The 15,042-nt window shown below is 41.4% G+C and overlaps 1 protein-coding gene and 1 long non-coding RNA gene across 2 annotated transcripts in view; one reads left to right on the top strand and one right to left on the bottom strand.

Moving 5' to 3' along the window:
• Positions 1-5,568, top strand: part of LOC128143455 (uncharacterized) — a 47,384-nt gene extending 41,816 nt beyond the window's left edge. Inside the window, exon 4 of the long non-coding RNA XR_008235758.1 lies at positions 5,101-5,568. This is a non-coding gene — a long non-coding RNA (uncharacterized LOC128143455). The remainder of the gene's footprint in view (positions 1-5,100) is intronic.
• A 389-nt stretch (positions 5,569-5,957) lies between these two features.
• Positions 5,958-10,801, bottom strand: HYAL4 (hyaluronidase 4). Its single transcript, XM_052790680.1, is given in 7 exon segments — positions 5,958-6,424; positions 6,426-6,567; positions 7,710-7,804; positions 9,836-9,979; positions 9,981-10,421; positions 10,423-10,619; positions 10,622-10,801. Coding segments are annotated over 7 exon segments (1,395 nt in total). The 5' UTR covers positions 10,758-10,801; the 3' UTR covers positions 5,958-6,184.
• Between the last annotated feature and the right edge of the window lie 4,241 nt (positions 10,802-15,042).

Raw genomic sequence — 15,042 nt, 5'->3', positions numbered from 1 at the left:
CTCAAGCCTTCGCCAACCGCATCCAGTGAGGGTTAAAGAAGGAGCACGTTTTCCGCTGTCACATCTAAGGTGTAACTGTAGCCAGTCCTGGCAGATTTCAACATAAACTTGCTTGTCTGCTGAGAGAGAATCCTTACAGAAACATGGATTTCAGGAAGAGTCGATAAGCTCCTGCTTTCAAGAATTACTGTTTACCCAGAATCCTAGCAGAAAATAGATTCATTGCCATCATTAAGACATATGGTTTTACTATCCTTGGAATAGCAGAGGGTTGACTTTCTGTTCAGGAGGCTTACCTTTACTTTATAGAGAGTCATGGGCTGATCTACAAATCTTATTTGAATGAGGACCTGAAACATCTTTTTTGGATAGCATGGTGGTGTGACACTTCTGTCAAAACAAGGAGAGAACTTTAATCCCAATCTCCTGCCATGTGTGTTAATAGGTGATTATCAGCTGTTCTAGTTCATAGTGTATTTCTCCTTTCCCACTCTCTCAAAATATGTTTGTAGACAAAACACATACACAAATTCCCAAAGAATGAGAAGAACAGAAGTCTGTAACAACAGTTAATATCTCACTTCTAAATACTGAGGAAGTCACTTGTAGCTGAGACTTTGTGTTCTGTAGGGACTTTTTAGGGTATCCCAGTCTGCGAAAAGTGACCTGAGTAAGCAACCCCCATTGGCTGAGTTCACATAGCAGAGGAAAGCCACAATACCTCTGAATCTTTTTTTTGTTAAAGATGGGCCTGTTCAGAAAATCCTGCATTAAAGTGGGAGCCCAGTAGAAAATCCAGGTACTAATTCAGCAGATTAGGGTTTAAGATAAATTAAGATTTAAATGTAATTCTGTAATTTTCAGAAAATTACATACCTCAGACTTTCACCAGTGGAGCACAAGGTGGAAGAGTATATGCAAAAAGATACAAGAGATCTGTAATTTGTTCCACTGTTCTCAATACAATGACCATGGTGATTAAATTACTCAATATAAGCATAAAATGATCTAACATAACTGAGAGTACTAGGGCTCAGATAGGTAGTTACTCTTTAATCCTCTCTACATGATAATGAGAATAATAGAAATGAACTCCTAACTATTAATGACACATTAACTGTACTTAGGAGCCCTATTCCCATCAACTTCAATACAGAATACAATTAAAAATGAATGTGCAATGCAATCTGTACAGTGTTTAAAATGTTCTATTCAACAGTGTTATTGCTGAGTTTCACCACTATTTCAGGGAGTTAGGCCCCTGAATTATGCCAAGGCAAATCTATTTTGCACTTGACTGTCAAACTGATTTGCAGCAAAGCCCCAGCCTGGGATTAAGATCAACATCCAGACATCTGGAACTGGTTGAGTGATAAAGAAAAATCCCTGTCTGTAAGATCAAGCAGGAGAAATGGGCAAGAAGGTGCAGCATTACCCTTCAGCTGCCTCGAGGCTAATGGTAGGAAAATAGTTTAGCACTGAATAAGTTAGGATGATTGGGACAAGGGCTGCCTACACCGAATCAGAATTTCTGATTTAATTTGAAACACTAACTTAACCTTGCTGTCACTTGGAACTGTACCTCCTAACTGGATACACATGCAGATGGGTTTTGCCTGATTAGATCTAGATGAAGGAACAAGGCCATGAATTTTACAGCCACTTCACGGTATGACTGCAACGAGGTGCCAGCTTCAAACATCTGTCCTTTGCCAGGATGACAGTAAATAGAAGCCAAAAGAGAAGATATCTTTGTCAACATAAAGCCAGTGGGAAATGTGGTACACCATGTCAATACCAGAAAATTACTACAAATGGAATTTCCAAATAACCTGAAATTCAGAATTAGTATCAGATTTCCCATTTCAAAGTGACTCATAGAAGAGCCTAGGAGGGTGATCAGCAGGTAATAATGTCAGAGCATTTTCCTTATGTCCTGTTCTCATTCACAACTACAAATCCATTTCAATAACCTTGGTTGCCTCTGCTAAAAGACTAGATGTAGTGAAAATTGTACAAGGTTTCAATTATTAGTGAGATACATGCAGATTTTTGGCTGACTTTGTTAATCTTTTGACTAGGTGAAAGAACATTTAAGGTTATTCTCATACCTTATACCAATAAATATTGTTAAATACCAAATCACATAGGGTATTTATTGATTATCTAAGTGCTTATCAAAACCCTTAACAACTTAGATAATAAGCCCTTTTAGATGCTTTTTAGATCTCTTTTGTGTTTAGGTGCCTACACAGGCTTCTTCAAAACTTGTTTTTGCTTGTAATGCATGCCTTCAGATCTATTTTAGGAATGTTCTAGCATGGAAGAGGCACCTATCAAGGTCTCAAGACCCTTATGCTGTAATTCCTTGGGAGGCACCCCAGCTCAGTGCAAGGCCTATTGAAACCAAGGGAAGCTTACCATTGACTTCATGTGGCTTTGGGTCAGACCATCAAAAGTACTGACTAAAATATTTCTGTGCTTATCATCTATCCTCTGATTTTTAGTTTCATATAATATTATTTTCACATGATATTACTAAGAAATATTTAGCCTCACAAAACATGAAAGGAAGAATCACAATTTGTACTATAATAAGAGAAAGTATGTTTATTATACTTAAAAGTATCCATTCTCATGGATGTACAGAGATTAGTTAATTTTACAGTAGATATAATAACATAAATTGAACTTTAATCCTCTGCAGGGAAAAAGCCTACAGCTTGAATAATTTTTTCCACCATCAGTTTTATTATGACATGCTGCATTACGTTCTACATGCCACATGCAACAGTTTTAACCACGCAGCTGCTGAGAGCCCAGGTGCAGATTTTCAGGCCTGTTTAGGTGTCTAACTCCTACTGAAAGCTGTAAAAAAATTTAGTCACCATAATGCTCAGTTTTGGCATGCCTAAATCTTAAGGATGTGGACACCGAGAGGAATTCACAGTCTGAAGTTTAAGCAGTCTGATTCTTCATAGGATGCTCTGTGACAGTTAGATCCCAGGAAAGAAATCTGCAAATGCCAGCACATCAGTCAAGGATTGTGAAACATAGCCAACAGAAAACACAAAGAGAAGAAAACAGAAATCCAAAAAGTTATGAAACTGGAAATCAGAAATGCTTCTTACAGGAGGACAGAAGAGGGGTGGTTTGATCTTAGAGGTGCAGCTGATACAAATTTATACCAGATCTCACATAGCCTGAGTGTCCAGCCTCAAAAGGAGAGGGATGCTAGCAGAGGAGTCAGAAGGAGCACCTGGTTCAGCTTTTCCCGTGAGAACAGACTCTGCATGTGGGGTACCCTGCTGTGGGGGGTAACCTGCTGTGGTTTGGGAGGTATCTCCTCACTGTACCATCCTGCAGGTCCTCACTGTCACACTGCAGATCTTGGCTACTTGAACCTCACAAAATTATCTGGCCTGCCAATACTGTTGAGAGAGAGATTGAAACTTGATAGATACTTCTGAACTATCTGAAAGTCCAGTTTCATTGTACTGGCCTGTGCTTTGTTGTTTGCTTACCTGAGCTGTAAGAATTACAATTCTCAGAGTAACCTGGATTTTGAGGTCTTTGTCTGAATGCAGAATAGCAGGAGAGCACTTGAAAAAAATTATTTGAGTCACTGCAAAAAACCCCAACCTTCTGTCTCTCAATGGAAGGAAGCAAGATGACAGAGCTGGTTTGTGCTTTGATAAAAAAGACATTGCACCTCTGTCTAAAGAGGAAATGTGGCCCAGATCCAAACCAAGGCTTACGTGCCTGGATTGATACTGAGGTGGGATATGGGGCCCTCTGACCAAAGCTGCCATCTCCAACAATATCTGCCCAAGGGATACTTACCTAAAAACCAGCTAAACCCCACTGCACCTGAAGTGATCCTCAGGACGTGCCCTCCCCACTAACGGGTTAGCTTCTAATTTAGTTGTACCAGTTCAATGGGTATATTGGGTGGGAAAAATCTGGGCCTGCATACCTGGATGCGTGTTTGGTTACCAAGGAATATCATAACATTTATTTAAGATGCATTAATGTATTACAGACAGTTGCTAATTTAACACATTCGTGGAAGAGTTTGAAATTTGATTTTATAAAACACTGGTTCTCTTTCCCATTGTTTAGTTACTATGAGCAGTAAGATGTGACCTTAACAAAGACAGCAACGAGAGTCAAAACTAACATCTAATCCAATGCTGCTCAGAAAACATCAAGAGATATTTTGTTTCCTATTAGCATGTACTTCAGTCCTATAGCACAAGCAAAATGTCAAATGAATAAATTTTACACCTTTCCCTTGAAAAATCCTCCACAATCAGCACTTTGATTTTAACAAACTGCATTTTTCTGAGAAAGCTGTTCCATAAAAAAAAAATTTAACCCAAATATCTCTAGTTTTCATCACTACAAAAATATGCTTTAGAAAATTCTTAGTGGATCTCTTGAATTTATTTTTTGAAAGAAATAGCCTGAATTTCATTTATATTTTTTTTCTTTTAAAAAGGGATCATTCTAAACTCAATTTATTTCTTATTGATTGGCTGTGGTTTAGTCACAGTCTTCCCTAACTTAAATGGAATTTGAAATATTTCTTTCTACAACAGAGTTCTGTCAAAAAAATTAATGAAAGTTTTTCTCACTTTCGTTCAAGAACTCTATTAATGTAGTGTTTGCTCACCTTACAATCATTTGTTTAACAGAGTTATTAAGGCAATAACTCATTGGGGTTAGATATGAGGATAATAGCATATGTCTGAGGAATGAAAAGCTGCTAAGACGTGCAAAATCACAAAGGTCTAAGCCTGATGGGATCTTTAAGGTTCTGGGACAAAAGGAATAATGGAGGCCTGTGGGAGTTGGATGATATGTTTCAAAATGTTTGCCTGGGTCAAATAGAAAAAAGCAGGAAACTCAGCATAGGTCTTATAGACCTCTTACTTGTCTTATGGCTGTTTGTCTATTCCTTTTCCAGCTACAGAGATTCTAATATAAAGACACAATTATTTCACATATGTACTAATGTGTGTATATGCATCTTTTCATGTATATTATTAATAACCAAATGGTTTATAATTGCTTCATTCAAGTAAATTCTCTTTCAAGAATACTTAACCCCTGGGAAGCTGAGAAGCGGGAGGTTCATAGAGTGCTCTGGAGACATGCCAGGTATTCTTTCTACTCAAGGTCATCTCTAGAAGAGCATTCTTTTCCCTGCTGACTGCAAGGAGAGCCCTGGGAGTTTTTCCATCCCCTCCAGAGGATGGATCTTACAATGGCAGTTGGGACATAAACAAAATTCTTGTTGAAGATGATGAACTTGCCTGATCCTTGTTGATTGCATCTCTATAATAGCCATAGGGTGCTTTCATTAGCTTTAAATTTAAAAGTCATTGGAGTATTGTCATAGATTCAGGATGGAAGCAGACCTGGCTGAGATGGAGTTCCTGCTCCCAGCACTACTTACTAATTTTATTTTAAATAGCCATGGCATAAAAAAACCCACAGAGAGACCCTTTGTTGTTGGATAGAATATATACATTGCTTTCTCGGTAAATATACTAATGAACAGAGTGTGGCTTGTCTGTATTCTTCCTGATCTCCTGACTCTTTCATTCCTTTCTACCTCATGGAGGGCTCAAAACATGAACACCTCCATCATGTGGGACATGAAAGAGGAAAACGTGGGCTTGAATTCACTCAAATCGCAAAGAAACCAGAAACCTTCCCTCATTTTTCATTTTCTGGGAGGGTGCTCTATCCAGTATGCCATCCAGTAAGAAGTAGATATGGGTAGACTATTCCTCTCTTTACAAAGGGAAAAAGTGAACCTCACTCCATTTTTTTCAGTAGTAGCAGGCTTCTGCTGTCCTGGTTGTGGCTCTCAGCTGGGCAGAAATGTGGCTTCTAGCCTTCTAAAGAGCCTAATCTCAGAAGATGGGATCAAGGGCCAGACATATTCCTATGACCTGTATGTTTTTGACTCAGTCTTCAGGGTGCCCCACTCCCTCCATGTCTTGTGGGCATTAAACCTCGGGGCACAGCTGCAGGGTGTGGATTATGTCTGAGACTATGATATGTCCAGTCCCCAGCTGCAGAGCATGTGAGACTTTTTGTTGGATCCACTCTACCATCCCTCTTGACTGACTGAAACCAGCCCTTTGACTAAGCAGTAGTTAGAGAAGACTCATCAAAGGCAAAGGAAGCAGGCAGATTGCTGTAAATCTTCTGGGTGAGACTGAGTCTGCAGAGCTCCGTAGATGGTCATCAGCAACTCCCCACAGTCAATTCCTTCATAACGCTGATAGCAGTGGCAGACAAATGTCTCCGCCATTATTTCCAGATCTTCATTTGATGCTTATCCTCTCACAATAAATCCTTGGTCGTCCGAGGCATCTATCCAGAAGCTCTTAGAGTTCAAATGTGGATTATGTCGAGGCTCTCCAGCTTCTTTGCACATATCATCCATTGTCCTGACAAAGATGCCTGCTGTACGCTTCAGCTGCTGCTGTGACATTGATAATGTAGGGCCCTAATTCAGAATCAATGGATTTCTGCACTTCTGTGCAGTTGCTTTGTAAACAGTAGAAAATAAATTTTAGCTGATGTGAAACTCACCACTCTATTTTTTCCTCTTACATTCTGAAAAATATACAATATGTAAGCAGCCTGCATTAATGAATCCGTTCAGGATAACTTAAATTTGACTAATTTAAAGGATTATTAGGAAGTTTTATACAGAATTTATAACCCAATTAAGGTGCAAAGTGCTTTAGCAATTTGCACTCCCCAGAAAACACCACAGTCTGTAGAACTACAAAGAAGCCGTGATGTATGCTAGAAACACAGGTGATGACAGCATGGCTGCATGGCAAGACTATGGGGGTCCAGAGCTGATGGAGATGCTTCCAGGGCTTGCCTTTGTCACTTGACCAGCTTGGAAGGAAGTTTGCCCTCCTATTCACATTGACTCTGACAGAAACCACAGCTGAATATTTACAAAAATTGGCTGAAGTAATTGAATTTGCTGAGGACAACTGAACGCTTATTTTCAGCCATTCATCCTCATGCTGGCTGGGTTTTCTATACTCTCTGCCAGGAGAAAAGCAGCCCAGAACACCCATTTCACACAGCTTTAAGGACAAAGTCTTTTCTCATGACAAAGTTTGATGTGTGGCTGTCTGAAAGCTCCAGGACATGACGGAGCCTCAGAAATCAATCTTTGATTTTAATGTCGCTAGGTCTGATACCACGTAATACAAAGCCTCTCCATCTGATCTCAACAGCCTGCTTCATCTTACTTGCCCACACACAGGCACAAATAGAGTTCCCATAACCTGACAAATTGCTGGGCACCACTGGTACACCTAATCTGATCTGACTGATGTGCTAATCAGGCTCTAGATGGTTTCCTAGTGTTTTATCCAGCTGGAAATTAATCTGACAGGGATCATAACTATTGAGGAGCTGTCTTCCAAAATGCCTGGTATTAGCCATTGGCTTCCTTCCCTACCACTGGTTGCCTGTGAGCCTCACAAGACCTTGCTGAGCCAGGAAGAACTGATTATGTTCCGTGGTCAAACTGACTGGGGGACAGCAAAGACTGGTTAAGCAGTCAGATCTGCTGGTAGCAAGTACTCAGAACTGGTGCATTCAGACAGTGTCTATTAATAGGATAAAATGAGGATCTTAAAAATTGCATTTAAATCAGGCACAGGCTTATCTCCGAAGAAGTTAAAATCATATCTCACCAAATAACAATGCCTGCAGCTCCCAGGGCACTCTCTCTGATAGTGTTAATAAGGTCTTGCTACAGTGAAAAAAGTAAAGACATCACTGTCAGGCTAATTCAGCATTTCACAGCCTTTCTAAAGTAATGCAATGGTTTGTTATGCGGCTGTCCCTCAGACTACATTTTCTTTTCATTCTGGTCCCTATGAACTGTATTTTATTGTGGCTAAAGGTTTGCTGTCTAGCGTACAAATATTATTAAACAAAAGTTGCAAATTTAGGTACTGCCTGAGATGTTGGTAATAAGCAAGTGAACGAACACTGGGAAAAAGTGCATTTGAATTTACTTTGATGCAAAATTTAATTATATTTATTTGATATCTCATCAATTACTAGAAGCAACTAAAATCTTTTAATTAAAGTGGGATTTTTAACATGAGAGTTCCCCAAAGCATTCCCTCAGTTCTGTTTTTGCTGATAAGGGAAAGGAGAGCCATTCTGCTATGTCAATCAGCTGTTTTCCAGTCCCTCTCCAATTTGAAAGCTGTGATTCCAAAGGCGTGCATTGTCTTGCTGCTTTCCCTAGGAGCTCGCTCAGATTCTTATAAAAACCTTAGAAAAAGTGATTGTAAATAGGCACGCACTATAGGAGGGGGAATGTTAGCACCATGCAACCTTAAATGAAAGGGAAAATGCAACACTTGGCAAATCTTAAGAATTTCAGTTTTAATTTTCATGCTCTTTCTAGGTCTGTTTTAGAGAGATGTCTTTCACTGTACCTTTTCCTCATATCACAGGCTGTAAGGAGAGGGGTTTTGGTGCTTGGATGTTTATCCTTAATTTGAACAGTGGTTAACAATCAGCAACAAGTGAATTACTATACCACAAGCACTGAAGATGAAAGACCTTGATATGCAAGTGACTCCCTAGACAACATCATTGATTTAAGGGAGATTGAGGCTCATAGCACATCAAGAATCAAAGTAGAAAAACTTCACAGGAATTAGTTGCCTGAAGGGGAAAAGAGGCAGAAACTGGGCATAAAATGGCAAAGGGGATGCACACCAGTCGGCAGCAGTTATTGATGTCCATCTATCCTCTTCTTGCAAAGCTAAGGAAGCGCAAGCTGGATAGAACTACCAAAGCAGGTGTCTGCACCTCCTTTAATGCCTAAGAATAGGCATTTGCCTTCAAGATGGAGAGAAGCACAGCCCCTTACTGGGAAGTGTAGTGGGTGATGGCAGTGCCAGGGGAGTAGTGGGACCTAATAGGAGAGGGAGCTGATGCTTCTTCCCAGAGAAGGCGCCAGCTTCAGGCTCTGTACCTGGGCTGAAAGACTGAACATAGCCTTTAAGAAGTGAATACAACTCACTTGCTAAACTCTGAAACACAGAAATTGAGACCTGCTAGTAGTGCAGTCACTGTCTACAGGGGAGAGCAGAGCCAGGGCTGCAGCAGATAGGTTATGCCGCTTTTTCACTGGAAACCTACTGTCTTCTTCCAGTTTCTGCGAGGTTATTCAGAGTCACATAAAGAAGGACTAGGGTAAGGCACTTATCTTGAAAATACTTGTGTATGTATGCAGCTGATGTGAGCAGTACTCCTTGGTTCTGGTGCACCATTTGCCTGCTCTGAGGTAGGTATGGGACTAAATTAAATGTTTTTGAGATGGAGGCATGCGGAAAGACTGCTGGTTTCAATTTCCCATTCTGATGTAACACTGAGCAAGTTGCTAACATCTCTGCCTCATTTTCTTTCTATAAAAGGGGCAGCTATCTGGGAATTAGTTAGTGATTGCATACCTGAGCAGAAGAAAGTACATGAGGGAGGATTAATGTATTAACTGCCTCCTACGTACTGCATCAAATTGCTGAAATCCTTTTAATCCATTCAAATGCATGTTTGAGTATAGCATAGTTATGAATCCAAGCAAAAAAATAGGTATTTGAGGCTGCATTTTTTCTTCAGAACATTGAGCTCTTTAAAGCATGTGGACAATTAACTTGAACCAGCAGAGCTGGCCCAAGTAGGAGGTTTTCCATCTTGATGCACCATCTGCAAGAATGGTTAAAGCATAAATGCAGCCCACATTGTTCCAGCAAAAGCTTACCATAGAGAGAAATAATAAAGGTTCATCTCTATAACCTAGTCAAGTATACACAAATATGGGCAAAGCATAATCTTTGCATGTCATGGAGGAAATCCTTATGAATTCATTCAACCTAAACTGAGAAAATTGCAAAATGTTTTTGTCTGTTTCCAAGGGGTTTCTTAATGCCAATGGAAGGACACGGGGCTGCACTGCTATTCCAGAGCCAGGAAAGTTCATTGTTCCTCAAAACTCCACTCTTTAGGCAGGAACCAGTGTAGTTCTGATCACGGAAATTATAATTATGACAGTCAAGGTATAAATAGTATCCCCACAGGCCCTTTGGTCTGCTTTTCATTCCTAATGCAATTGTTTCCTTCATAAAAGCTTTTGCACTTTCTTCAAAGGAAACTCTGGCTAAATGTTCAACACCAGTTGCTGAAATATTGCCTTCCATTTCAGTTATGAGTTTCCTGGACTTTCTTCTGTAGACATCTTTTGCATCCCAGTTGCAGGCCCACTGAGGTCTCCAGTGCTCCCGGTCTATGACAGCTAATCCACTGAAGTCCTTAGCTGGAATGTAATAGTTAATGACATGGCCCTTTTTTTTCCAGATGAGTTTGCAAACTGAAGTTCTAGGGTAGGCCACCATGAACAGGGACTTCCTGTGATGTGTACCAAGGATAATAGCCAAGCCTGTTAAAATAAAACATGGTCACGTTCTGCCCTCTGGCTTTAGCTAACAGCCTTCCAATCACATGGAACGTTTTCAGGTTCAGTGCAACATTGTAGCTCAGGTCTGTCAGTTGTTCCAGGCAGCTATGAAAGGCTTCCTCTCCCAAACTGGTGGTCGCGCTGGTTTCATAGCAGGGGAAGTCCAGTTGAGTGCTATGTGCAGCCATGCCAGGGCCTGAAAGGTGAACGATGCATAACAGTGTCCCATTTTCAGGCAGTACTTTCATGACTTAAGGGACAACATTGGGCAGATCTCCCAGTTTGTCTGTAAAACATAACAGAAGAGCCATTAGTACTTACTTCATACAGAGCTGTATGAATTGGTATCAGCCACTTGTAGGGTATCTACCACGCTAACACTGAAGAAACAAAGTGAGCACAATCTAACCCAAAGAAAGGGGAAAGATTCCCAGCTGAAGTAAATCAGTGTAAGTCTGTGGAAGTCAGCATAACCGCAGTTGCTTGTCTCATCAATCCAGGTCTTACTGAACTCACTGAGGATGTTGCCATCACTTCAGTGGGCCCCAGGGTGTCTTAGTGGCTGTGGCTGTTGCAGGTTGATGACGAAATGGTTTCCTTATTCTTCAAGCTTTCTCAATAATAACAAAGGTAACCATAAAATCAAACCTTGGCTTTTATCACCATCTTCACAGCTCCATGAACATCCCTGACCTGTCTAGCACAGTGCCAGCCAGAGATATTCCAAATAGCTCTAAACGAGCACAAATATTTCATTGTCATTGTGCAGTACCATAAAGGGATACAAGTTGAAACCCCTGACAACAGTAAAGCAGATCCATGAAAGCTTGCTCTGAGCTATTTATTAGCCTGGCTGCACTATCACATGGAGCTAGTGCCTTCCAGATCAGCTCTGATAGCTCTGCACAGCAGTGCATTGTGCAATGTGGACCTTGGTGCTAAGGCCTGTGGCCACTGCTATGAGCAGAACAATTAGTCACAAGGTCCCTGCCGATTATGTGTGTATTAAGCAGAAAAGAAACCATATATACAGCAAAACCTACATACTTATATGTAAGAGAGAGAGTCTCATCCATTCTCCAACTCCAGGCTCCCTGGTTTGCTCTGCTTTGCTGACAACCAACTGGGAAATGCAGAGACCTTGCTGTGCTGGAGCATCGTCGCTGAGCACTGCTCTCGCAGTTCACAGAGCATCAGAGCTGTAAGAAAATCCTGCCAGAGGGCAGCAAATCCCTACAATTTTTTTCTTATATGTATTGCAGCTTGTGATTCTAAATTGCAGCATGTTGAGTTCTCCCCTGAGAGCTGTACCACCATCCTGCCCCTCTGCTCCGGCGCCTGTCACAGTGTGGTTCAGGGAGGTGTCACTAGCTGGGCTGGGCACGTCCCTCGGGTGATTTACCCCAGGTTTCAGGAGCACTTCCCATGCAGGACCTATGTCACTTGGCACAAGCGTGCCAGTGGCGTGCACTGGCAGCCACCCGTGCCCTGGGGCACCTCGTGGCATCGCACCCCAGGGCAGGCAGAGCCAGCACTGCCTAGCCAGGCCGTGCCAAAACCTATGGGATTCGACGAAGGCTGCTCTCGCTGGGGTCTGCCTGCTGCTGGGAAGTGGGGAGGCTCAGCACTGCCCTGTGCCATGGGTCTGCATGTCCCTCCTCGGGCAGGGCTGGGGTGTGATTAGCCCTACACTTTGCTGCGTTCTCGATATGCTGATTTGCTGCCCCAAGGCCCTCTGAGCTGACACATGGGAAAGGCAGTATCAGCAAGCCGAAAATAATAATAATAATAATAGTAATAATAATAATAATAGTAGTAACAACAACAACAGCAACAATAACAACAACAATAATAATATCACTAGAGGTTATTGAAGAATGCAGGCAAGTGGCAGTCCACCCTGCCCCTTGAGAAAAACTTGTCATGGGGGACTTAACACAGAAAGATATTTGTAGTTGCTTGATTGTTAAGGAAACAGTTACCGTTTTAGATTCTGTGTGAGGGCAAATCACTGAGGTTTACTGACTTCTGATTTTATTCCATTTGATGCACTTAGCCACCACACAAGCACACACATGCTCCAGCTGGGAACAGGCTCTGCAGTCACTTGTTTGCAGCATGCAGAAAGGATGTCCTGTGCCCAAGCTCTGCTCAATATTTTTCCCTTTCCCCAGGCTTTTCAGATTTGCTTCCAGTTGTACAGGATTGCATTATGCTAAAAAATTCTCCTTTTTTTGCTAGGTATTTCTCTCATTTATATCTGTCATAGTTGACAAAACCCAGAATAAATGTACCCAGTTATACCCCTTCTGCTAATTATATTTTTCTCTGTAAACCAAGGCAACATGGAGGCAGCCCATCCTGGTGTCCAGCTGACAGTGAAAATGCACAGTGGGCAGCAACTCCCAACAGAGAGAAAGTAGAAACCGTATGTCTTTATTACAGAGCAAACAGCTCTAGCTAAGACTAAGCAAAATCAGCTTAAAACAGGCAGATCTGAATTGAATAGATGTAGAGAGAAGTACTCGAAAGAGATCACAGGATACTGCTGAAAAAAATAGCTGGCTAAATGATAAGAAAATGACTAAGCATTCATCAGATGATATAAACCCTGTATCCTCTCCCCCAATTAATCTAGAGCTGAGGAACATGCTTTCAAGCTTTGGCATTTATCTTATAACAAAAATCCTACTCCAGTGATGTTACACTATTCATATCAAGGGATTAGAAATATTACAAATGATGAATAAAGACAATGATCTTTTCTCCTTTCTGGTTAACATTGTTACAATATGACATTGACGCAGCTCAACCTTGATGCGCTTATACCGGGCTGTCTCAACAGGCAAGCCAATCGCCAAATATTCGTATCAAAGACATGCATAGGTTTTGAAACAAGAATCTTCACACCCACCGAGATCCAATAAAATCCCTGGATTTTTACAGAATAATCCTTTTGTTGACTTTTTATCAGCAAAGATAAAGCTGATACACTCAGAAGTCTGATGGGCTGGAACAAGTTTCGTCCAGTTGAAGTCATGCTGTCAGCAGCAAATCTTGCTCTCTGTGCTGGATCTGGATTTGGAGGCAATAGGCTCAGTGGCTGGTGACAGAGGAGATGACCCTGAGAGCCACAGAGCTTGCAGCAGCCTCAAGGAGGACAGTATGGGAGGATGCATTGCTGCCATCCTCTACCTTCCCTCATACGGATGGGGGCTTATTAGACCAGTGTGGGATACTTGGAAAGTAATGGGCACATAGTGAACAATCCAGACTCGATAGAATTGATCAATTTGTGAGCCAAGGATGTTTTGTAGGCAGCAGGCTTCAAGGACGCTTTGCTTGTGGACACATATTTAGCTAACGGTAGTAAGAGCATTCCAGACACCGTTAGAAGGCCTTGAACAGAATAAAGAAGACGACAAAAAAAGAAAGATACCAATTAGAAGAACACAGGTGCGCATTCCACGATAAAGGGAACTTGGCACAAAGAACCTCAATTCGGCAGCTTATCTTGACCAATTAGACTGAGACAAGTTTCGCATGTTTTAGTTAGTACAACCAATTATGCCTTATGTTTATGTGCGTGTACAGTGTTGATATAACCAATCATTAGGTGTAACTAGGCGCGTGGACAGCTCATGCTAACCAATCTCTAATTTGCTTATGCGTGAACAGTAACTAGAATGAACATATAAACCGAGCTATCTTGGCAATAAAGTGGCATCTGCTTGATCATATTGATTGTGTGCAGTGTCCGTGACTTCTGCGTCAACAGACCAGGGCAACCTTTAGCGAATTGCCCTGATGAGATTCTGCGGAGTATCTCTGTTATGTTAGTAAATGCAGGGGACTGAGTATGCAGCATAATGAATAATAAAAATGGAGCAGGACCTCACCTCACAATTATCTGACTGACCCAGTGACACAGATGGCTTGTTATAGCCGAGATACAAAACCCCTTTAGTACAGTGCTTCACTGATCCTGATGAAGGTGCTAGGAATCCTGAGCAGCATGAACTGCCAAGGGACATTTCAAATTTAGGGCAGGGCACCCTCAAAATGCTACAAATTAAAGTATGAATCTGGTGCAGCAGAGCTATTTCCCATGGCACTTGTAAGGAATAAGCTGAATGAAGCATCAAAAGCTATAATTCAGCCTTTTAACACACGTATGGCAGGTTGGAAAGCAGGTACCGATAACAATTTTGTAGTAAAATTTAACTTACTTTGATGAAAAATTGGGACTGCTGGACAGAGGAGAGCAGAGCTACAACTTTGTGTGGGGTTCATCAGGACAGTCATCTGGCCTCATCGTCTCAGCTCCTTTTGCCACCATAGTGGACTTTTCTTACTATATATGTGAGACCACTTGTATTCTGGTGGCCTACTAGATAGCTGGACTCCTGAATATGGAAAATGAAGAAAATTGATCAAGTGTCCTTATGCTATTTACTTCTCCTCCACTTCATGCTGCATAGATGTCTCTCATCTGTAGACAATGACACCCGACA

Source organism: Harpia harpyja, chromosome 6 (assembly GCF_026419915.1).
Source record: "Harpia harpyja isolate bHarHar1 chromosome 6, bHarHar1 primary haplotype, whole genome shotgun sequence".
Lineage (NCBI taxonomy): Eukaryota > Metazoa > Chordata > Aves > Accipitriformes > Accipitridae > Harpia > Harpia harpyja.
This window is presented reverse-complemented; position numbering and strand designations above follow the sequence as displayed.